This window comes from Scyliorhinus canicula, chromosome 1, assembly GCF_902713615.1.
Source record: "Scyliorhinus canicula chromosome 1, sScyCan1.1, whole genome shotgun sequence".
Classification (NCBI taxonomy): Eukaryota; Metazoa; Chordata; class Chondrichthyes; order Carcharhiniformes; family Scyliorhinidae; genus Scyliorhinus; species Scyliorhinus canicula.
In genome coordinates, this window is record NC_052146.1 from 42,591,149 (window position 1) to 42,615,163 (window position 24,015).

Here is a 24,015-nt window from a genome sequence, read left to right on the forward strand (position 1 = left end):
CCTTTCTCTAATCAGAACCTGTTTCTCCACTTCCTAACTTTTATCGGTTCTTGTTTCTCGCCTCTCTCCCTCCCTAACTGGAAACGGAAAAAAATACTCCCCGTCTTCTCTTCTGTTTTTTCCAACATCTCCCCGCCTCCCTAGCTTCTTTCAGGGTTTCCATGTCCTTTTTGTATTTTCATTTTTAGTGCATGTGCCTGACCAATGTAAAGAATCCAAACCGCTCATATGCGGCCCTTTTCCGGTTGCCGCATGCGTGAGCTTCATCGGCACTGCAGAGTTCAGCAGGAACTGAAAATTAAGGTTAGATTTAGTTTAGCTACATTAATTTTTAATAGTTTGGAATCTTTTTTTGTGGCAGTTTTAATCATTACTTTTTCTCTACATTCGATACTGCTATTCTTGCTTCTCTGAAGGATTTCTGTCGAGGCAGCGTTAGGTAATTGTGGCATATCTCTTCATTTCTGCTACTGTGTATGGCTATTGTTCACATTCTTGCAAAACACATTATCTTTAAAGGTATCCAAAGAAGGAAAGTTTGAGAAACAAATAACAAAAGATGGAGTAAGAGGAATTGAGGGAAAATGAATGGTAGAAAAGTAAACACCAATGAAATAGAAAGAAGCAAAGTAGGAAAAAGGTATAATGAAAATGTCCTTAAGGGGGGAAAAAACAGGTTATGCCTCGTAGTTTATCCGGTTGATATATGCAAGTTAGAATGAAAGAGTTTCAATTGCAAAAGGACATTTCTTGTAAACAAATGTAAAGATAAGACTGTTTAAATAATTGAATGCAAGAGAGAAAAGCGAGTGAGTTTAAATAGGACCCATAGGGATGGCCCTTGCTGTGGCCTGACGTTTGTTTCAAGTTGCATTATTTTTTGTCTAGAGATATCTGTAGTGGCATGTAAACATTGACAATGAACCATTTAATCTACTGTGTAAACTAATCTTTCTGGCTTTTTTACTGTTTCAGTTTAACTTGTCTTCTGTTTTGATCCACAAGTAACCTGTTTATGTGGTGGTGCTAGCGTAGTCTAAATTGAGCCTGGCTATGTAGTTTAGAATTTCTTGTTGCTTCCTATAGGGAGGGCAAAACAGATACTGATAGTACTGAGAGGCATAGAGTTCATATTGAATATCAGCCTTTTTTGAATTGAGAAGGGGAGTTAGGGGGAGCAATGTTAGCTGTTTTCAGTAAACACCATCTGTAAGACCATTATATGTACAACAATCAATAGCTCTGTGGGGGTCTGTTAGCTCAGTTGGTTAGATGACCAAGTGTGATGCAGAGTGATGCCAACAGCATAAATTCAATCTCTACATCTGCTGTGGTAGTTCATGATGCAGAATGGTGCCTTTCAAGCTATACAGTCAATTCTGTGTGTCTCACTCTAATGGAGTGTGATGCGATTGATCCTTAATGGACTATAACTAATTACCATTACCAATAGTTGTAACATAGTTTGAAGTGTTATGTCAAACTATTTGGGTGTCACTCTTGTTATCTGACGGGATTATGTTGCTTCTAGCCACATATTTTCTGTCTGTTGGTTCAATAACCTACTCTTTTTAAATAGGATTTCTGTATGCCTTTTAAATAATGTAATTAAATAATGTGTTGGTGCCAGGGAGAAATGTTAGTATAGAGAATGTTTACAGTACTTGGTTGAATAATTGAATAACTTATGCTCTGTACAGTAACAGTTTTTAAAATAGCAATATGACTCATTTTTGAGTTTATTTTTTAAACTTGTAAATGGTGGTGCTAAAGTGCAGCGTGGAGAAGAATAATTTTCTTTCAAAAGCCTTTTATTGAAATTATTTCTCCACCCACTTACAACTATATATGTACAGCAATCAACACATCAATATTTTAAGTGTTTTGGATCTGGGGATGCTGACAGGACCAAAAAAATGGCACCTCCCTAAAATAGCCAATTGTATAAGATTTTAGGTTGGCAGATTGTGAAATTAAAACAAGATACAGAAATCAAGCCCACTTAAATTTTGGGAGTAACTCTGTAGAACTGTTGTTTAATATTCAAGCAGATATTAAAGTAGTCATTTGGTACTTGACTATTGCTGCAAAAATATATTTTTTGTCAAAGCTTTTTGTTTTGCATTCGGGATATTTTGCGAGAATAAAAATCCAAGGAAGACTAACAAATTTATACTATATGAGAAGAGAATTCTGATTTTCTCCTTTTTCAACCTTTCTCCTCTTTGCTTCCCCGTTCCCCTCTCCCCATATCTACAGTTCATCCTCTGATGTTAGTTTCCCTGCTGTTTGACCTTTCACATCTTTTGTTCTCTCTGGGGACTGCCATTAGCACTCTTTCTCCTTGGTTTCTGTGGCCATTAGCACCCGGTTTCCCTGGGTTTCTGTGGCTATGACATCTTTGATTCTCACTCCACAGTTTAAACATTTTCCACTTTCTCTGTCTGTTAGCTTTGACAAAGAGTCATTGGACTCAAAACGTTAGCTCTTTTCTCTCCCTACAGATGCTGCCAGACCTGCTGAGATTTTCCAGCATTTTCTCTTTCGTTTGAGAATTCTGATTGATTGGGAAGTGAACTCTGGTAGAGGCATTGCCGTGAAGAATGCGCCAGTTGATGGTGACTGACAGTTAACTGCCAAGCATTTGGTTTGAAATTTAAATCGGTCAACTTGACTCTGGTCAAGGCATTACCCGGAGGAATGAACCAGTAAATGGCTTTCACTTATTTTTTGTTGAGCTGAAACCTAATCTATTTTCGATTCATATCTTTTTAGAGAAAACCTTTTTCCCTCTATATTGGCTCCTGGTTTCTTGATCATATAATATGATTGGGTTTCTTGATTATACAATATGATCCAGTTAATTGGTGATTGGTTAACACAAAACAAGGATAGTTCTGAAAGAATGGCCCCAGGTAAGAACAAATTTGAAAATGAAAATCGCTTATTATCACAAGTAGGCTTCAAATGAAGTTACTGTGAAAACCCCCTGGTGAAATTTCCACCATTGTATAGAAAGTGTTGGGTTGTAATAGTCTCAAAACCTAGCCATGATTGTGTTCCTATGTGTGAAGATCGTTTTTTAAAAAAATTCCAAATCCATTTAACTGAATTCAAGCTGATTCTCTCTCCGGAGCACCTCGCTCCAGAACCCCCCCTCCATATCCTCTCCCAACGTTTCCTCCCACTTTGCTTTGATCCCTTCCAGTAGTGCCTTCTCTTAAACATAGCTCCGTAAATCGCCGACATTACCTCCTTCTCCAGTCCCCCTGTCGTCATCCAAAATAGCACCAGAAACTGCCGACACTACTCCCTTCTCCAGTCTCCCTGTTGTCAGCCCCCTTCGCCAGTCCCCCTGTCGTCAGGGTGTTTGTATGTGTGAGGGATTGGTTAAGTTAATTGTGCTTGGGTTTTAAATGGGTTTAATTTAACGTTTTTAATGGAAAGGTGGAACCTATAGTTCTGCTTCATGCTGGACAATGGTGTTTGTATGTGTGGGGGATTGGTTAAGTTAATTGTGCTTGGAGAGGGCTATGGCGTGAAGAGTAAATGAAAGGTATAAGCATGTAGGTGTTGCTTGTAAGGGGAAGAAGCTTTAAGTATTAGATTTCTCAACTCTGCCAGGAAAAGCTGGACAGGACATGGGAGTTGCAAAGATGCAAGTTTCCAAAGGAATAAGATACAATCTCGATAACCAGGGAATTGGGACAGAAATAATGTTTAAAACACCTGAAGTTAAGAGAATGGAGACTAAGTTATTGTTTAGAAGAATTCAAAGCGTTCTGAGACAATTGCAGAACTAGATTTAAAGTGGAAAGCAGACCTCCGAGGTAGATAAAACGTTTGATGTCATTTTAATACAGTCTGGGAAAGCAATTGTGAGCAGTTTGCACAGCAGGCAAGACAAAGAAATCCCAAAAGGGTTGGTATGCAATCCTGGACTGGATTCATTGTTAAAGGTGGAGCGGAAGCTTTGTTTAAAAGTGTCATTTTGAAAACCTGGTTTGGAGTTTTGAATGCAAACTGCATGAGGAAAAGCATTATTTAAAAGAAGATTTGAAAGTGTGACTTTTTGAATGCAGAATTTGAAATCACTCATGTGGAAGCTGGAGTTCAGTAACATAAGGTGGCTCATGGTATAAGAATCATCTGGTGGGGATTTCTGAGGTGAAATGCCCAGACATTCACTTGGGTTCAGAGAGGTGTGTGGTTTACCACAGATATCCTATATGCTTAAAATTGTCAATGAGACCATTGTATCTTAAAATATACTTTGTAATCCCTGTTAATCCTAAAACCTGCATGTAATTGTTAGGCTAAGGGAGGAGTAATGCAATATTGTGTCATCCAATTTTTTCATGTTAAATATTATTTCCTGGTAAAGCTAATTAGCGATCTTGTGACTCTGTTTATCAACATTTTATTAAAAAATAAAAGTTACGGGTCTTTAGAGCCAGGGTTCCATTCTGGAATCTTCCCGTCCAGTTATAACTTCAAATGGGATTGTGACATTGGTGATCAGTAATGTAGTCAAAGTTCACAAAGAGGATAGGAGGAGCTGCCAGACAATGGGAGCTGACCCGCTGTCATAAAATAACCAACTCTTTGTCGATGGGTTTAAATTGAGATTAGAAACGGCACATTTGATGCTTATCTTGAACATAGAACATAGTGTAGAAGGAGGCCATTTGGCTCATCGAGTCTGCACCGGCCGACTTAAGCCCTCACTTCCACACTATCCCCATAAATAACCCCTCCTAACCTTTTTGGTCACTAAGGGCAATTTAGCATGGCCAATCTACCTAACCTGCTCGTCTTTGGACTGTGGGAGGAAACCTGAGCACCTGGAGGAAACCCACGCAGACACGGGGAGAACGTGCAGACCCCGCACAGACAGTGACGCATCAGGGAATCAAACCTGGGACCCCGGCGCTGTGAAGCCACAGCGCCACCCACTTGTGCTACCGTGCTGCCCACTGCCATTTCACTGCCGTTTAGAAGAATGAGAGGTGATCTCATTGACACATACAAAATTCTTAAGGGGTTAACAGGGTAAATGCCTGTATCCCAAAGGGCTGCGGAAACCCAATCATTCAGTATGTTCAAGACAGAAATGAATACATTTCTAGATATTAGTGAAATAAATACATTTCTAGATATTAATGACATAAAAAGCTATAGGGGTAGTGCAGGAAAATTGTATTGAAATGAAATGAAAAATGAAAATCGCTTATTGTCACGAGTAGGCTTCAATGAAGTTACTGTGAAAAGCCCATAGTCGCCACATTCCGGCGCCTGTCCAGGGAGGCTGGTACGCGAATCGAACCGTGCTGCTGGCCTGCTTGGTCTGCATTAAAAGCCAGCGATTTAGCCCAGTGTGCTAAACCAGCCCCTATATTGAGTATTGAGATAGATGCTGAGCCATGATCTACGTGAATGGCGGTGCGGCGACAGAATGGCCTCCTCCTGTGTTTGTATGCCCTGCTCTCTCCCATAGCCCTGTATCAATTCCAAACTAATCCCACTGCCCCGCTCTCACCCATAGCCCTGTATCAATTCCAAACTAATCCCACTTCCCCGCTCTCTCCCCAAAGCCCTGAATAGAAGATAAACAGTAAAGAAGATGTGTAGAGAGATCAGTTCAGTCCATAGGATGGCCATTCAAGAGTCTGCAGCCTTTCTCTGTATTTATTTTATAGCTGACATTTCCACTTGGCTTTATGTCATCAGTAAACTTGGGCACATTAATCGCAGTCTCTGTTCATCTAAGTCATTAATATAGTTTGTAAATAGCTGAATCCTAGCACTGATGCTGGTAGCACCCCCACTAGTTAAATAAAGCCTGCCAATTTAATAATGTCCTGTTATCACTCCTCTCTGCGAACCAATTCTATATCCATGCTAAAATATTACCCCCAACTACATGAGACCTTATCTTTTGTATTAACCTTTTGTGAGGCATCTTATGCAAATAAGATAAATAAATCCTCTGGAAATCCAAGTATACTACGTCTATCATTTCCCCTTTATTATCCTACCAGGTACACCCAGGACTCTCATAAAATTGTAAAACCATATTGACTTTGCCTGATCATGCCATAATTTTTGAAGTGCATTTAAAAAAAATAAATTAGAGTACCCAATTCCTTTTTCCAGTTAAGGGGCAATTTAGCGTGGCCAATCCGCCTATCCTGCACATCATTGGGTTGTGAGGGTGGAATCCACACGGACACGGGGTGAATGTGCAAACTTCTCATGGACAGTGACCTGGGCTGGGATCAAACCTCGGTCCTCGGCATCGTGAGGCAGCAGTGCTAACCACTGCGCTGCCGTGCCGCCCACTTAAAGTCCGTTTTTAAGACTTCCTTAATAATAGATTCCAGCTTTTTCCCGATGACTGAAATCAGCCACCTGGCCTGTAGTTCCCTTTATTCTCTCTCTCCATCCTTTCTTTCGTGAATGCCAGTTACCTTTGCTAGCTTTCAATTCACTGGGACCATTCTAGAACCTAGGAAATGTTTGGAAAATCATAGCTAGTGTATCCACTATCCCGGAAACCACCTATTTAGAACTCTTGGATGTAGGTAAACAGGAATCTGGAGTGGGTAGGAAAAATTGCCAAAAAGGTAATTAGTGTCATTTAATGCAGAGAAATACCAAGTCAGAAACTAGGGAATGGAAACAAACAGTCGGGAAACAAAATCAATGAAAGAACACAGCAGTGGGATCCTGGGGTTTTAGTATGGGGAATGAACAATGGAGAATGACTAATTGAGCTATGCTCAAAATTTCTTGAACATTTTTTTTGATAAGTACAAAACAAGAAAACAATCCAAGAAAGTTAACACCCACCCCCCCGCCCCCCCGAACTCTACCCCCCAACAGTATAAAATAAACAGCTGCCATCTTTTGTAGAATCCCTCAATTGCACCCCTGATGGTGTACTTAATTTTTTCAAGATGCGGAAATAAGATCCTCAGCCACACGGAGGCATTGGGTGGAGAAGCTGATCACCAATCCGACAGAACCCGCTCGAGAGCAATAAGCAAAACGAAGGCTAATACATCCACCCTCTACTGCAGCTCCAGCATGTCTGACACCCCAAATATGGCCCCCAAGGGACTGGGCTCCAATTCAATTTGTTGAATCGCCGACGTGCTGAAGAAGCAAACCCAAAATCTCAAGCTCAGGCCACAACCGGAACATTCACACTTATCTTCCACTCCCACAAATAGCCAACTCATCTTAACCTTATTAAAAGCTCCAGGTGTACCATCTTTAACTGTATAAGCCCGAGTCTTGCACATGATGAAGTAGTGTTCACCCTTCACAGGGCTTCATACCAGACCCCTTCTTTCAACTTCGTCCCCAACTCCTCCTCCCGCTTGGCCTTAATCCCCTCCAGGGATGCAGTATCCTCTGCCAGGGATAAAGAACAAAGAACAGTACAGCACAGGAACAGGCCCTTCGGCCCTCCAAACCTGCACCGATCACATGTCCTATCTAGACCAACCGCCTATACCTTTCTATACCCCGTCTGTTCATGTGCCTATCCAGATAAGACTTAAAGGTCGCTAACGTATCTGCCTCAACCACCTTACTTGGCAGTGCATTCCAGGCCACCACCACCCTCTGTGTTTAAAAAAAAAAAGAAGTTCCCCCGCAAATCTCGACTGAACCTTTCCCCCCTCACCTTGAACTTGTGCCCCGTTGTAATTGTCACTTCCGCCCTGGGAAAAAGCCTCCAACAGTTCACCCTATCTATACCCCTCATGATTTTATAAACTTCTATCAGGTCACCCCTCAGCTTCCGTCTCCCCAGGGAGAAGAACTCCAGTTTGTACAATCTCTCCTCATTGCTAATACCCTCTTTACCAGGCAACATTCTGGTAAACATCTTTCTGCACTCTTTCCAAAGCCTCCACATCCTTCTGGTAGTGTGGTGTCCAGAATTGGACACAGTATTCCAAATGTGGCCTAACCGACGTTCTATATAACTGTAATATAATTTTCGAGCTTTTATACTCTAGATCCCGTCCGATGAAAGTAAACATGCCATATGCTTTCTTTACCACCATTTCCACATGTCCTGCCACTTTTAAGGAACAGTATGCCAAGGTCTTTCAGTGGTTTTTAAAAAATTCATTCACGAGATATGGGCGTATGGCTGACTAGGCCCATCCCTAATTATCCTTGAGAAGATGGTGGTGAGCTGCCTTCTTGAACCGCTGCAGTCTATGTGGTGTAGGTACATCCACAGTGCTGTTAGAGAGTGTGTTCCAGAATTTTGACTTGGAAGGAAACTTGCAGGTGGTGGTTTTCCCAGGCAGATGCTGCCCTTGTCCTTCTAGATAGTAGTGGTTGTTGGTTTGGAAGATGCTGCGCATGAGCCTGTAGAGCACAGAGCTGCTTGGGATGGACATCAACAAAAAATCCTGGATCTCTCTCCAAACCTTCTTGCCAATGGCACATTTTAGAAGGAGGTTAATAATAGTTGCTCCCTTTAGGGCAGCATGCAGAGGGGTTGAAAATCCAGATGTGTTGGGGAGGTCTGATAGGTGCGCTTTTCTCACCACAGTCAATCTATTTCTTGGTGCTTGTTTGAAAGCTCTGGCGATGAGGCATTATGCCCAATGTCTTTGACAGTCTGCTCAGGGAACCAAACGACAGGACTGGCATCTTGACCTTCAGCATGCAAACACTAAGTGGCACAAGGAACTAAGATTCTGCCTGTCCTTAGTGTTGCAGAAGGTTGAGTCTGGCCACGTTGCTACTTCAAGCAGTTAGGCCGCCCAGCCCTTGTGGAAAATGTTTTATTCAATAAATATTGTCCTGCAAATTATTTTAATTGTAGCAGTGGCTCCCATAGAGCTGGATCTTTCACTGCCCCACAGACGCACCTGCCATTTTTACATAGAAGTTGCAGTACAGAAGGAGGTCATTCGGCCCATCGAGTCTGCACCAGCTCTTGGAAAGAGCACCCCACCCAAGCCCACACCTCCACCCTATCCCCATAACCCAGTAACCCCACCCAACACTAAGGGCAATTTTGGACACTACGGGCAATTTCGCATGGCCAATCCACCTAAACCTGCACATCTTTGGCCTGTGGGAGGAAACCGGAGTACCCGGAGGAAACCCACGCGCACACGGGGAGATCGTGCAGACTCCGCACAGACAGTGACCCAAGCTGGGAATCGAACCTGGGACCCTGGAGCTGTGAAGCAATTGTGCTAACCACTATGCCACCGTGCTGCCCTTTTGCCATCAGTTTCTCACTGCTTAAACCAATTCATAATCCCATTAGCAACTGCATCATTAATTTCACTTCTGACCGGATTGACTCCATCTCAAGTATTGTGATCACTTAACCTTAAAAGTAGAAGCTTACGGATGATTAACAATACAGAGTACCCTTAGGACTTGTTGATCTGCCCTGCTTAAGATTACACAGAGCTTCGTCTAACAAATACCATCAAACTGCTACTGGAGCTATCATCCTCTTGCTGTGATCAATAGCTGAAATCAGTCAGGATAAAGACTCGCTCTACCTTTTTATAGTGTCTACTTGCATGTGAGTCATATCACAAATCTCATGAAAACTGGGCCCTCAGCATTTCTGGGTCTTGGGAGATTGCATGTCTTATTCAAGTTCTGTCAGTACTGCAGGATTATAATTTGGTCACTCCTTCAATTTAAAAACTGTCTTCAAAACATTTCACAAAAAATGAACCCCATCGCTGGGAGCCATTTGTATTGAAGTAACAAAGCAGCAAGCTCCAATCCCTGAGCAGTTTTGCCACAAGCATTTTGTGTAGAGTTGTAGCATACATGTAAAGTTCATTGCTGGAGTCACAAAATGTGAAACAGCTGGCAGTGCAGATGAAAATGCAAATGTCATATTTCCACACCCTCCCATCACGTGTAGAATTAACAGTCTAATAACAACATACTGAATCTTGCATCTCTGGAGGTACTGTGATAGAAAGTAAAGCATGAACATTTGGTTAGCGTTTTATTCAAACTTGTGACCAACATTTTGGGTTCCTCCTTGATCCTACCCTCAACCATGTACACTTCAACGTACTGCAGTCCTGACCAATCTGACCATAATAGAGTCCTGTAGAATTTAACTGCAGGGCTGCTCTAAATTATTTTCTGTGGGATCATTGCCTGCAGGTAGCCTGATTGAGCAGCTGGATGTCTTTTGTACAAGAAGCTTGCTTCACAGGGCTGAAGTCTGCAAGAGCAGGTAGATGTGCTGAGGGAATGAGACAGATCATTTGGCAGGGGCATGGGAAGCGAGGGTTCCTGATATTGGTGGATGGTTTGGTTGGATCTGCTGGTGGTTTTAGGAGATTTATTAGGTATATTGTCGACTTGATGAAGCACCCCAACTGCCCCTCGCCCAGAAATAGCGCTGTAAGGTATTTACCACATGGATTTAACCCTGTTCACCTCCTTTAAGCTGCTGAATTTCCTGAGGCCCAGAAAACTCTATGTCCTGTAGGTAAAAATGAAATGACTGTTAAAATGAAGCGATGCAGCCTCCCTATAATATTTAAATTATGAATTGACACGTAGAAATGGGTTAGTCACCCGCCTCCCATCTCACCTCTTAGATTTGGAAGTGGGCAGGTTTGGTTCCTGTTTTGCTTTTCATTGTCACCTCTGGCAAGTCTCCAATGCACCTGTTTTTGGGAGATGCGATTCATCATTGTGTACAATAAAATAACTCATCAATTCCCTACAGTTATCTTGTGTGCTTTCAAAAGTGCACTCCTCTCCAACATTAGCATGATTTTCGTGTATGTCTTCAGTGCTGTACTTCACACTTCCATGGTGGAATCTGTAATTTTTTATAAATATCCAAGATCAGCAAGTTGACAGTGCAAATTAATGTATACATTTTCATTCTGACTTGTCTCTAGCTGACAGATAACTGCTGTTTCACATACGAATCATTTAAATTAATATATTTCAAATCTTACTAACCTTGGAACTCTTTAATTTGTTGAAACAGTCAAATATTGAATCCGATGCATTTGTTTCTAGTGGAAAATTGGTTTCTCCTAAATGGAAAAATTTCAAAGGATTAAAACTTCTATGGAGAGACAAGATTCGACTGAACAATGCTATCTGGAGGGCATGGTACATGCAGTGTGAGTGAAATCTCTGCCTTGTGTTTTTTTCCTCAGTTGACAATATACATTTACAGTTTTTGATGAAGTACAGTAATTGAAATGTTTCCTGTATAAGTTCATTTCACTGCCTCATTGTTGTGCAACCTTACCCTGTGCACCCATTCTCATTTCTCCAATCTCCTTAAATACAGGTTCAGTCAGGTACCCCAACAGGTAGTTTATGTGGTGACTGGGAAACGGAAGTGAAATTTATCTTTATCCCCAGGATGATGACTATTAAATGTTCTTGTGTTGAACAAGTTTTCACCATTTGATATGAACCAGAACAGATTAATTGGAACTTTTGAAAAAAATAAAATGACAACCCCCGTTTTTTTAATGATGGATGGTGCTCCTCAAGTGCTTCTACTGTTTTGCTGACTCTTAAAAGTAACGTTAGAAAAAGAGAGCTGGCAAATATTAGTCACTTTCCATCACATTTTTTAATATTACAATCTGATGTTTAAAATGTTTCACCAGCCTGTTTGTAGAATCATCTCTACTGCAGATAGAGAATCCTTCAGAGTGAAAGCAAAGAGAAAATGCTGGAAAATCTCAGCAGGTCTAGGGTGAGAAAAGAGTTTCGAGTCCAGATGACCCTTTGTCAAAGCTGGTCAGCTTTGAGTGTGGCGATTAGGGGATTTTCACAGTAACTTCATTGCAGTGTTAATGTAAACCTACTTATGACAATAATAAAGATTATGAATTGGATTCTGAATTATGGAAAATTAAGATTGAAAAATTAAATTGGGATGAAACAAAATCAAACCAGGGAGTTGAGAGGGGCAGCTATCTGAAGAGATTTTGAGATGTGAATTAGCATATCCGTGAGAAAAGCAAGTATTTTCCTATGTGACTAGAGAAAATCAATGCGGATATAGAAGAGTTAACTTCAAAGTGGAACATAGAACAGTGCAGCACAGTACAGGCCCTTCCGCCCATGATGTTGTGCCCATTTATCCTAATCTAAGATCAACCTAACCTACACCCCTTCAATTTACTGCTGTCCATGTGCCTGTCTAAGAGTCGCTTAAATGTCCCCAATGACTCTGACTCCACCACATCTGCTGGCAGTGCATTCCACACCCATCACTCTCTGTGTAAAGAACCTACCTCTGACATCTCCCCTATACCGTCCTCCATTCACCTTAAAATTATGTCCCCTCGTGACAGCCATTTCCACCCTGGGGGAAAGTCTCTGGCTATCCACTCTATGCCTTTCATCACCTTGTACACCTCTACCAAGTCACCTCTCTGCCTCCTTCGCTCCAGTGAGAAAAGCCCTAGCTCCCTCAACCTTTCTTCATAAGACATGCCCTCCAGTCCAGCATCCTGGTAAATCTCCTCTAAACCCTCTCCAAAGCATCCACATCCTTCCTATAATGAAGCGACCAGAACTGGACACAATATTCCAAGTGTGGTCTAACTAGAGTTTTATAAAGCTGCAGCAAAACCTCGCGGCTCTTAAACTCAATCCCCCTGTTAATAGCCTACACACCATACGTCTTCATAACAACCCTATCAGGGCAGCACGGTGGCCTAGTGGTTAGCGCAACCGTCTCACGGCGCTGAGGTCCCAGGTTCGATCCCGGCTCTGGGTCACTGTCCGTGTGGAGTTTGCACATTCTCCCCGTGTCTGCGTGGGTTTCGCCCCCACAACCCAAAAATGTGCAGAGTAGGTGGATTGGCCACGCTAAATTGCCCCTTGATTGGAAAAAATAATTGGGTAATCTAAATTTAAAAAAAAAATAACAACCCTATCAACCTGGGTGGTAACTTTGAGGGATCTATGTACGTGGACTCCAAGATCCCTCTGTTCCTCCACACTTCCAAGAATCCTGCCTTTAACCCTGTATTTAGCATTCAAATTCGACCTTCCAAAATGAATCATTTCACATTTATCAAGGTTGAACTCCATCTGCCACCTCAGCCCAGCTCTGCATCCTGTCAGTGTCCTGCTGTAACCTGTAACAACCCTCAACACTATCTACAACTCCCCCAACCTGTCATTGGCAAACTTACTAACCCACCCTTCCACTTCGTCATCCAAGTCATTTATAAAAACCACAAAGAGCAGAGGCACCAGAACAGATCCTTGTGGGACACCACTAGTCACCGACCTTCAGGCGGAATACTTTCCATCCACTGCCACTCGCTGTCTTCTTTCGGCCAGCCAATTCTGTATCCAGACAGCCAAATTTCCCTGTATCACATGCCCGCTAACTTTCTGAATGAGCCTACCATGGGGAACCTTATCAAGTGCCTTACTCAAAACTATATACACCACATCCACTGCCCGACCTTCATCAATGTATCTCGTCACATCCTCAAAGAATTCAGTGAGGCTTGTGAGGCATGATCTGCCCCTCACAAAGCCATGCTGACTACCTTTAATCAAACTATGATTTTCTAAATAATCATAAATCCTATCTCTCGGAATCCTTTCCAATATTTTGCCCACCACAGACGTAAGACTGATGGGTCTGTAATTCCCAGGGATTTCCTTATCCCCTTTCTTGAAAAGGGGAACAACATTCGCCTCCCTCCAATCATCCGGTACTACTACAGTGGAGAGTGAGGACGCAAAGATCATCGCAAGCGGCGTAGCAATCTCCTCCCTCACTTCCCATAGTAAACTTGGGTATATCCCGTCAGGCCCAGGGGACCTTTCTATCCTGATGCTTTTCAACATTTCCAGCACATCCTCCTTCTTAATATCAACCTGTTTGAGTCCATTAACCTGGTTCACATTGTTCTCATGGGCAACAAGGTCCCTCTATCTAGTGAATACTGAAGCAAAAGATTAATTTAGGACCTCCCCTACCCCTCCGACTCTAGGCACAAGTTCCCTCCACTATCCCTGATCGGCCCTACTCTCACTCTGATCATCCTCTTATTTCTCACACAAGTGTAGAACGCCTTGGGGTTTTCTCTAATCCTTCCCACCAGGGCTTTTTCATGCCCCCTTCTAGCTCTCCTCACTCCATTTTTGAGCTCCTTCTTGGCTACCTTGTAACCCTCTAGAGCCGAATCAGATCCTTGCTTCCTTCTTCCTCTTGTCTAGAAGTTCCACTTCTCTTGTCATCCAAGGCTCCTTCACCTTACCATTCCTTCCTCATCTCAGTGGGACAAAACAATTCAGCACTTGCAGCAAGTGCTCCTTAAACAATCCCTACATTACTGTTGTTCATTTCCCCAAGAACAATTGTTCTCGCTTTATGCTCCTCAGCTCCTGTCTAATAGCAGTATAATTTCCCCTCCCCCAATTTAAATACCTTCCCATGATGTGTGTTCCTATCCCTCTCCATGACTATGGTAAAGGTTGTGGTCACTGTCACCGAAATGCTCACCCACAGAGACATCTGAAACCTGGCCTGGTTCATTGCTGAGCACCAAGTCCAATATGGCCTACCCCCTAGTCAGCCTACAATCTACAGCCTAGTCAATCTACATATTGAGTCAGGAATCCTTCCTGTACACACCTGACAAAATCTGCTCCATCAAAACCATTTGCACTAAAGAGGTTCCAGTCAATATTAAGGAAGTTGAAGTCACCCATGACAACAACTCTGTTACTTCTGCACTTTTCCAACATCTGCCGCCCAATCTGTTCCTCTATCTATCTGCTGCTATTGGGGGGGTCTATAGAAAACTCCCAATAAAGTGACTGCTCCTTTCTTGTTTCTGACTTCCACCCATACTGACTAAGTAGACAAACCCTCCCAACTGCCTCCTTTTCTGCAGCTGTGGTGCACTCCCTAATTAACCGTGCCACTCGCCCTCCTCTTTACCTATTCTTCTGAAAACATCTAAACCCCGGAACATCTAACAACTATTCCTGGCCCTGTGAAATCCATGTCTCCGTAATAGCCACAACATCGTCGTTCCAAGTACTGATCCATGCTCTAAGTTCATCTCCCTTATTCCTGACACTCCTTGCATTGAAACAGACACACTTTAACCCATTCCACAGAGTGCAACTTTGCCCTATCAACTGTCTATCCTTCCCCACAGACTTGCTGCATACAATTTCTGCCTGCTCAACAGCTACCCTATTCTCTGATCCATAGCTCTGGTTCCCATCCCCCTGCCAAACTAGTTTAAACCCTCCCAAAGAGCTCTAGCAAACCTCCGACCCAGGATATTGGCGCCCCCCCAGTTCAGGTGCAATTCCTCAGTCATGTACAGGTCCCACCTTCCCCAGAAGATGTCCCATGTTCAGGTCCCACCTTCCCCAGAGGATATCCCAATGATCCACATATCTGAAGCCTTCCCTCCTGCACCAGCCCTGTAGCCAAGTGTTCAGCTGCACTCGCTCTCTGTTCCTTGCCTCACTTGCACGTGACACCGATAGCAATCCTGAGATCACTATGCTTGTCCTGCTTCCAACCTAACTCCCTAAAATCACTTTTTAGATTCTCATCCCTTTTCTTAGCTATGTCGTTGGTGCCTATGTGCACCACAACTTCTGGTTGCTCCCCCTCTCCATTAAGAATCCTGTAGACTCGATCCGAGACATCCCAGGACCTGGCACCCTGGAGACAACATACCTTCCGGGAGTCTCGCTCGCAACCACAGAATCTCTTATCTATTCCCCTAACCATTGAGTCTTCTATCACTATTGCTTTTCTATTCTCTCCCCTTCCCTTCTGAGCCACAGAGCCAGACTCCGTGCCAGAGACCTGGCCGCTAGGGCCTTCCCCCGGTAGGTCATCTCTCTTTCCCCCCCCCCCCCCCCCCCCCCCCCCCCCCCCCCCCCCCAAAACAGCTTCCAAAATAGTATACTTGTTTTGAAGGGGAACGGCCACGAGGTATCCCTGCACTGTCTGCCTGTTTTCTCATTTTCTTTCCTCTGACTGTAACTCAGCAACTCTTGTCCTGTACCTTGGGTGTGGCCACTTCCCTGTAACTCTTCTGTATTGCCCCCTCTGCCTCCCGGATGATCCAAAGTTCATCCAGCTCCAGTTCCCTAACGTGGTCTCTGAGGAGCTGGAGTTGGGTGCACTTCCCGCAGGTATAGTCAGTGGGGACACCGGTGGCAACCCTCACCACCCACATCCTACAGGAGGAGCATGCAACTGCCCTAGCCTCCATCCTCTCTTACTTTACATAATTTGGCTGCCCTATGGACCAACTGGATCTCTGCCCTCCGACTCTGTTCCCAGTCACCTACACTCTCTGTAAACTCCCGTCTCCCTTCACGCTCTTTGAGGAAATGAAATGAAAGGAGCACCATACACCCTCCTCACCTAACTCCCTCAGCCACCAAACTCTCACTATAGCACTCAAATGCATCCAAATTCAGCACTCAGTGCAAACAATATCTGCACTATAGCTGGCTCACCTTTATCCTGTGACTCTAGCCTCTGAAAACTGGCCTAATCCAATTAACAAGCTCCAGCTGCAAGTAGCTACAAGTAGAACCTTTGTTTAAAGCTGGAGAGACAAGAAAATTGACAAGTATATGCTTACAAGCTGGATCCATAGGGTGAATAACAGCAAAGGGACAGAATGATAGTGTCACGACACCTGTAGTCAATTCCAGCCCCTCTTGACCTGGTGTCTCAACAGAGGTGAATTTAGATTTTATTTAAAATACTGGTTGAGCCCAGTAAACTACAGTCACCAGTTTTGTAACATAAAGTAACCTTTTATTATATACAGTATTAATAGTAAACGGACAGAAAATGTAACTGACTTTCTCCTACCTCTTTCCAAATCCCCTTCCTAATTTGTGCCACACACACACACACACACACATACACACACATACACACACGCAGGAAAGGTAAAGAAAATATAAATGAAAATAAAAGGATAAGGATCTTTGCACGGAGATGACTTCCAACCAATGTCTGTCTGATGTTCAGACTTATGTTTTGGTACTATTTCCTTCTAGGCTTGTGTTGGTTTCTCCCGATACGGTTATCTACTTTCTCTGTGTACTCGGCATCATTTCAAATTTACAGCAAAGGATGTGCCAGACACTCCTTTGAGAACAGTTGAATAGGTCCTTGACTTAAGCAAGGAGAGACTGAGCGTTCCTTTCACTTTCAAGGTCTAAACACTTCTGCTACGTTCTTTCAGAAAGTATCACATCGGAGCCAATCACTGACCATTGTCAGGCAGGATATTTGTTCCTGCCCAACCATTGGTTCCCAGTTAATCGAATCATTCCCTCCAAAGCTGGTTCCTAAGATCCACTGGGTGCCGAGGAGTCCGGTGTCTCCTTTCCAAGTCAGATCGGCCTTCCTGAAAGTGAACCCATGGAAGGCGACGGGCCCGGACGGGATCCCTGGTTGTGCACTCAGAGCCTGCGCGTACCAGCTGGCAGAGGTATTCACAGACATCTTTAACCTATCCCTACTCCACTCCGAGGTCCCCACCTGCTTCAAGAAGACCACCATCATACCGGTACCAAAGAAGAACCAGGCAACATGCCTCAATGACTACCGCCCGGTGGCCCTGACGTCAGTTGTAATGAAGTGCTTCGAGAGGCTGATCATGAAGCGCATCACCTCCATACTCCCGGAACGCCTTGACCCACTTCAATTCGCATACCGTCGCAACCGGTCCACATCAGATGCCATTTCCCTGGCCCTACACTCATCCCTAGAGCATCTCGAAAACAAGGACTCCTACATCAGATTCCTATTCATTGACTACAGCTCCGCCTTCAACACCATAATCCCAGCCAAGCTCATATCAAAGCTCCAAAACCTAGGACTTGGCTCCTCACTCTGCAACTGGATCCTTGACTTTCTGACCAACAGACCGCAATCAGTAAGAATGAACACCAACACCTCATCCACAATAGTCCTCAATATCGGTGCCCCGCAAGGCTGCGTACTTAGCCCCCTACTCTACTCCCTGTACACACACGACTGTGTGGCAAAACTTGGTTCCAACTCCATCTACAAGTTTGCTGACGATACGACCATAGTGGGCCGGATCTCGAATAACGACGAGTCCGAATACAGGAGGGAGACAGAGAACCTAGTGGAGTGGTGTAACGACAACAATCTCTCCCTCAATGCCAGCAAAACTAAAGAGCTGGTCATCGACTTCAGGAAGCAAAGTACTGTACACACCCCTGTCAGCATCAATGGGGCCGAGGTGGAGATGGTTAGCAGTTTCAAATTCCTTGGGGTGCACATCACCAAAAATCTGTCCTGGTCCACTCACGTCGACGCTATCACCAAGAAAGCACAACAGCGCCTATACTTCCTCAGGAAACTAAGGAAATTCGGCATGTCCACATTAACCCATACCAACTTTTACAGATGCACTATAGAAAGCATCCTATCGGGCTGCATCACAGCCTGGTATGGCAACTGCTCGGCCCAGGACCGCAAGGAACTTCAGAGAGTCGTGAATACCGCCCAGTCCATCACATGAACCTGCCTCCCATCCATGGACTCCATCTACACCTCCCGCTGCCGGGGGAAAGCGGGAAGCATAATCAAGGATCCCTCCCACCCGGCTTACTCACTTTTCCAACTTCTTCCAGCGGGCAGGAGATACAGAAGTCTGAGAACACGCACGAACAGACTCAAAAACAGCTTCTTCCCCACTGTCACCAGACTCCTAAATGACCCTCTTATTGACTGACCTCATTAACACTACACCCTGTATGCTTCAACCGATGCCAATGCTTATGTAGTTACATTGTATATCTTGTGTTGCCCTATTATGTATTCTCATGTATTTTCTTGAATTTTGTTTAATTCCCTTTTCTTCCCATGTACTGAATGATCTGTTGAGCTGCTTGCAGAAAAATACTTTTCACTGTACCTCGGTACACGTGACAATAAACAAATCCAATCCAATCCAAAATACAAGACCTGGGAATGCAGTGTCCTGGCAAGTAGGCTGGTTTTACTTTTCAACTTAAAGGCACATCCCAATTATGGGTCCACAAACCAAAAATAATAAAATAAATGGGAACAAAGAAAATAAACAAGAAGAATTCTTACAATACATCCAAAGCACAATGACTGGGGAAAGAAACACCTTCACAGCCACACCAGCTGCAGAGAGGAGTAGGCATTCAGCCCTTGAAGCCCACTCTGCCAGACAATGAGATCTTCTATTTCAACACTCTTTTCCTGCACTATCCATGTATATCCTGATGTTTTTGTCTACCAAATCTCAATCTTGAACATACTCAATGATTGAGTCTCCACAGCCCTCGGGGTGCTGAATCTTTGGAATATTCTATGTTTCGGAGTGAAGAAATGCCTTCTCATCTCAGTCTGTACTGCTCTGCCCCTTATTCTGACGGAATGTCTCCTGGTTCTAGACTGCCCCAGCCAAGGAAAATGTATTTCCTGCATCTACTCTGTCAAACCCAGTAAGAATTTTGTATGTTTGAATGATATCATCTCTCATTCTAAACTCCAGAGAATAAAGGCCCAGTTTACATAACCTTTTCTCGAATGGCAATCCCTCCATCCCAGGAATTAGTTCAGTGACCCTTTGTTGCACTCCCTCCCTCGGGCAAAGAGACCAAAACTGAGCACAATATTCCAGTTACTCTCACTTAAGGATCTATATAATTGCAGTCAGATATCTTTACTCCTGTACTCCAATCATCTTTTTATAAGGCCAGCATACCATTTGCCACCTTAATTGCTTGCTGTACTTTCATATTGGCTTTCAAAATAAAACATTCTCATCTCTCATAGTCTACATAATGTATTCCTATCCATGTGATTATTTGTGTTGTTTCCTCTTTCCCACCTTTCCCATTGGTTAATTGGTGGCACTAGTAGCCAAATAACTTCAGCTTTTGAGAGTAATTCGACTATTTGACTGATATTTAAGTCTGATCCTGTCCTCACTATATTCATTTATATTGTATTGCTTATGTTGTAAGATGTCCATGCTAGCTTGTTTTGTTTTTTCTTAGATGTAGAAAAACGAGACAATCCAGTTTGTCACTTCGTTACTCCATTAGATGGAACTATTGAGTTTGATGAACCTCGACGACCAGAAGTAAGTGAAACTCTAACACTGATGACGACTCTAATAATTTTTCAGAAGATTCTAATCTGTTGTAATAATAAGGGTTCCAGGCTTTCACATGATTTGTTTCTTTTCTGTGCTTTATTGCATAATATTTTGGTTCTTCTATTTTCATCAACAGGATTTCTATTCATCCCTGCCACTGAAAGAAGAAAAAGTCCTAACTTTCCAAGTTTTTATTTTCTAGTGAGCAGGATGCACTTGTGGTTTTGAAATAATCTTTTTTTTTTAATGTATTTTATTACAAACGTATATCAAAACAGGTTACAGCAAATAAATACCCCGGGAAACATACTTCCCAGCAATCAACTATACAGTCGGTACAAATGTTTCCCTTTTTCACAGCCCCCACAAACGACAAACAGCTTCTCAAACACGGTCACAAACATCCCTCCCCTTTTCTCAACCCCCCCCCCCCTCCCCTCCGGCCCCTGCAGAGCCCCTTCACTCATACTTTATCTTCTCCAACTGCAGGATGTCCTACAGGTCATCGAACCACGTTGCTAAACCCAGTGGCAATGCCGACCGCCCACTCCAGTAAATTTCGCTACCATGCAATCATCGAGGGGGAGGCCACAACATCGGCCTTCCTCCTCTCCATGAGCTCCGGCTTCTCTGAAACCCCAAATATCGCCACCAAAGGGTCCAGGTCCTCCATTATCCTGGCTAAGACCACGAACACCCCCACCCAGAATCTTCCCAATTTTTGGCAACCCCAAAACATGCAGGTGCGTGTGATTCGTTGGCCCCTGCCCACACCTCTCACACTCATCATCTACCCCATGAAAAACATCACTCATTCTCGCCTGAGCCATATGCACCCCGTGCACCACTTAAACTGTATCAGACTCATCCTTGCACATGAGGAGATCCCGTTTACCCTATGCAGTGCCTCACTCCATACTCCCTAATTGATATCCCCTTCCAACTCCATTTCCCATTTCTCCAGCTGAGGAGACAAGGATTTGTTCAGAACCAAGGTCCAACAGAGTCATTACACATAAAAGGTGCAACAGTGAGGTGTAAATGAGGACAAATCAGATCCATTCTAGCTCCTACGTCCTATAGAGGACAAGATCCCAAATGCAACCAGGAACAGCATCCAAGAATGACAATCCGACAGATCACTGTGAGCACTTCAGACAAGATTACCATTACAAGACCTGGGCATACCAGATTACTGTTACATTTTTAAGAGATTCATTTCTGCAATGGTAACTAAGCATACACATATTTAAATAGTTATACTTCTTTGGAAGGGCGGGGGTAACATATTTAAAAAAAAAAAGGGAATTTGATAATATGCCTTTAAAGGACAGTAGCATGCCATGACTTTAAGGGAAGTGTATCATGTGACCCAGCCTCAGTTTCACTTTGGCCTCCAGCAGACGACAGACACACAGTTGTGCAGCTCGGATGTCTTTTAAGCTTTCAAGTAAACATGTATCTAGAATTATTAAATGAACCCATGTGTTTGCACAATCCCTCGACCGATTTGTGCTTTTATATTACAACACACGCAACAGTATCAACCAAAATTATTATAAAAATCTGAGAGATGCTGGACAGAATGTCAGTCATTTGGAAAATGGGGTTTGTGGTAAACATTATGGCCATATTTCTTTTTTGGAACAGAGGTAGAGAATGCATTTTATATGGGGCAGCCTGAAAGATTTATCTTCTGCTCCTTGTCGGAGTAACATATGCCAATTGTTACAACACCAGCCCTCGATAAACTGTACATCCAAAGATCATGGCACAGATATAGCTACTTAAATATGGTTTTCGTTCGAATTCAGGTGAGGTCAGTCTGCTCCCGTTATCGACTATGTCTCAAAATAAAAACAGGTGCAATTACTGCAATTTTTTTATATTGATAATCCATTGTGAATTAATAATAAACATTTGCAAACTTCAGCTGCTGAGCAAACGCTGTCCTTGCACAGCTCCAGTATACTGTCATTCATGAAAAAAGTCAGCTGAACAAAATTCAGACATTACACCAACAATGAAAACGGTTCTGCAAAAGGACGGAACTGATTTGAACTATGTTCACTCTTCATTGCTTTCTTTTAAAAAAAAATGCTTTTTATTACAAATGTGTATAAAAACAGGTTACAGCACATACGTACCCTGGGAAACATACTTCCCAATAATCAGTTATACAAGTTGTACAAGTTTTCCCCCCTTTTCACCCCCCCCCCCACCCCGCCCTTGCGACGAACAACTTCTCAAACACGAACATTCCTCATATTTTCTCAAACCCCTCTGTTGAGCCCCTTAACTCATACTTTATCTTTTCCAACCGCAGGACGTTGTGCAGGTCACCCAACCAAGCCGCTACCCCCGGTGGTGATGTCGACCGCCACTTCTGTAAAATCTGCCGCCGCGCAATCAGAGAGGCAAAGGCCACGATATGGCCTTCCTCCTCTCCATGAGCTCCGGTGAAACCCCGAATATTGCCGCCAAAAGGTCCGGATCCACCTCCTTCCCCACTATCCTGGCTAGGGCCATGAACACTCCCACCCAGAACCAAATTTTCACAACCCCAAAACGCGCGTGTGATTCACTGGCCCCCGCCCACACCTCTCTCACTCATCTGCCACCCCTTGCAAGAACCCACTCATTCTCGCCCGAGCCATATGTACCCTATACACCACGTTAAACTGTATCAGGCTCATCCCCTGGCACAAGAGGAGGTCCCATTTACCCTACGCAGTGCCTCACTCCATATTCCTCAATTGATCTCCCCTTCCCATTTTTCCTTTATTTTCACCACCCGCTTGCCTCCCTGCTCCCCCAGTTCCCTGTATATATCCCCAATTCTTCCCTCCGCTTCCACATCCGAAGCAGTAGTCACTCCAGCAGGGTGTATCCTGGCAACCTTGGGAACTCCATCCAGACCTTTCGCGCAAAGTCCCTAACCTGCAAATACCTGAACTCACTCCCCCTCAGCAGCTCTACCCTCTCCCTTAGCTCCTACAAACTGGCCAGCCCTTCCTCCAAATACATACTCCTCACCTTGACCAACCCCACTTCCCTCCACCTTCTGTATACACTATACATCCCCCCCCCCCCCCTTCCCCCATTGATTCTTGCACAGAGGCTTTAACACCGACATCCCTTCCACCCAAAAATTCCTCCTCAGCTGATTCCACATCTTCACTGTGGACTGCACCACCGGCCTCCCTGAATACCTCCTCGGAGCCATTGGCAACACTGCCATCACCAAAGCTCTCAAACTAGACCCCTTACAAGATTCCTCTTCCATCCTAACCCATTTAACCCCTTCCCCCTCCCACCACCACTGCACCGTGTCCACATTCGTTGCCCAATAACAATGAAGCAGGTTCGGCAACGCCAACCCCCCCCCGCTGCCTCTGCCTCCTTGCTACAACCGCGAACACTCCCACCCAGAACCAATTTTTCATAACCCCAAAACATGTGCGCGTGATTTGCTGGCCCCCGCCCACTCATCTCTCACACTTACCTGCCACCCCTTAGAAGAACCCACTCATTCTTGCTCGAGTCATATGTACCCTGTCCACCACCTTAAACCGTATCAGGCTCATCCTTGCACACGAGGTTCCGTTTACCCCAAGGACCTTCCGCACCCATGCAAAGTCCAAAATAATTGTGTCCAATTTCCGAACAGGGAATTCATAAGTGGAACTTAACGAAGTTGGTGGAGGAAGCCAGGGAGGATCTTAAGAGGTGGGGCCAACAACTTAAATACTTTCACATCCGTGTTCAATAGTGATATGGGCCTATAAGATCCTCTACACCAGGTCCTTCCCCTTTTTCG

At 43.9% G+C, this 24,015-nt stretch overlaps 1 protein-coding gene across 2 annotated transcripts in view; it reads left to right on the top strand.

Annotated features, from left to right (window-relative positions):
- The window catches only part of LOC119962015 (MLX interacting protein), a 160,690-nt gene that overhangs the window by 55,158 nt on the left and 81,517 nt on the right, over positions 1–24,015 (top strand). The window contains exons 2-3 of one of the 2 annotated variants that reach the window (XM_038789767.1): positions 11,056–11,162; positions 20,095–20,180. In XM_038789767.1, the coding sequence (XP_038645695.1) occupies positions 11,056–11,162; positions 20,095–20,180 (193 nt within the window). Of the gene's footprint in view, positions 1–11,055; positions 11,163–20,094; positions 20,181–21,929; positions 22,010–24,015 lie in introns of those variants that run through there. The other variant, XM_038789777.1, reaches the window with a different exon arrangement.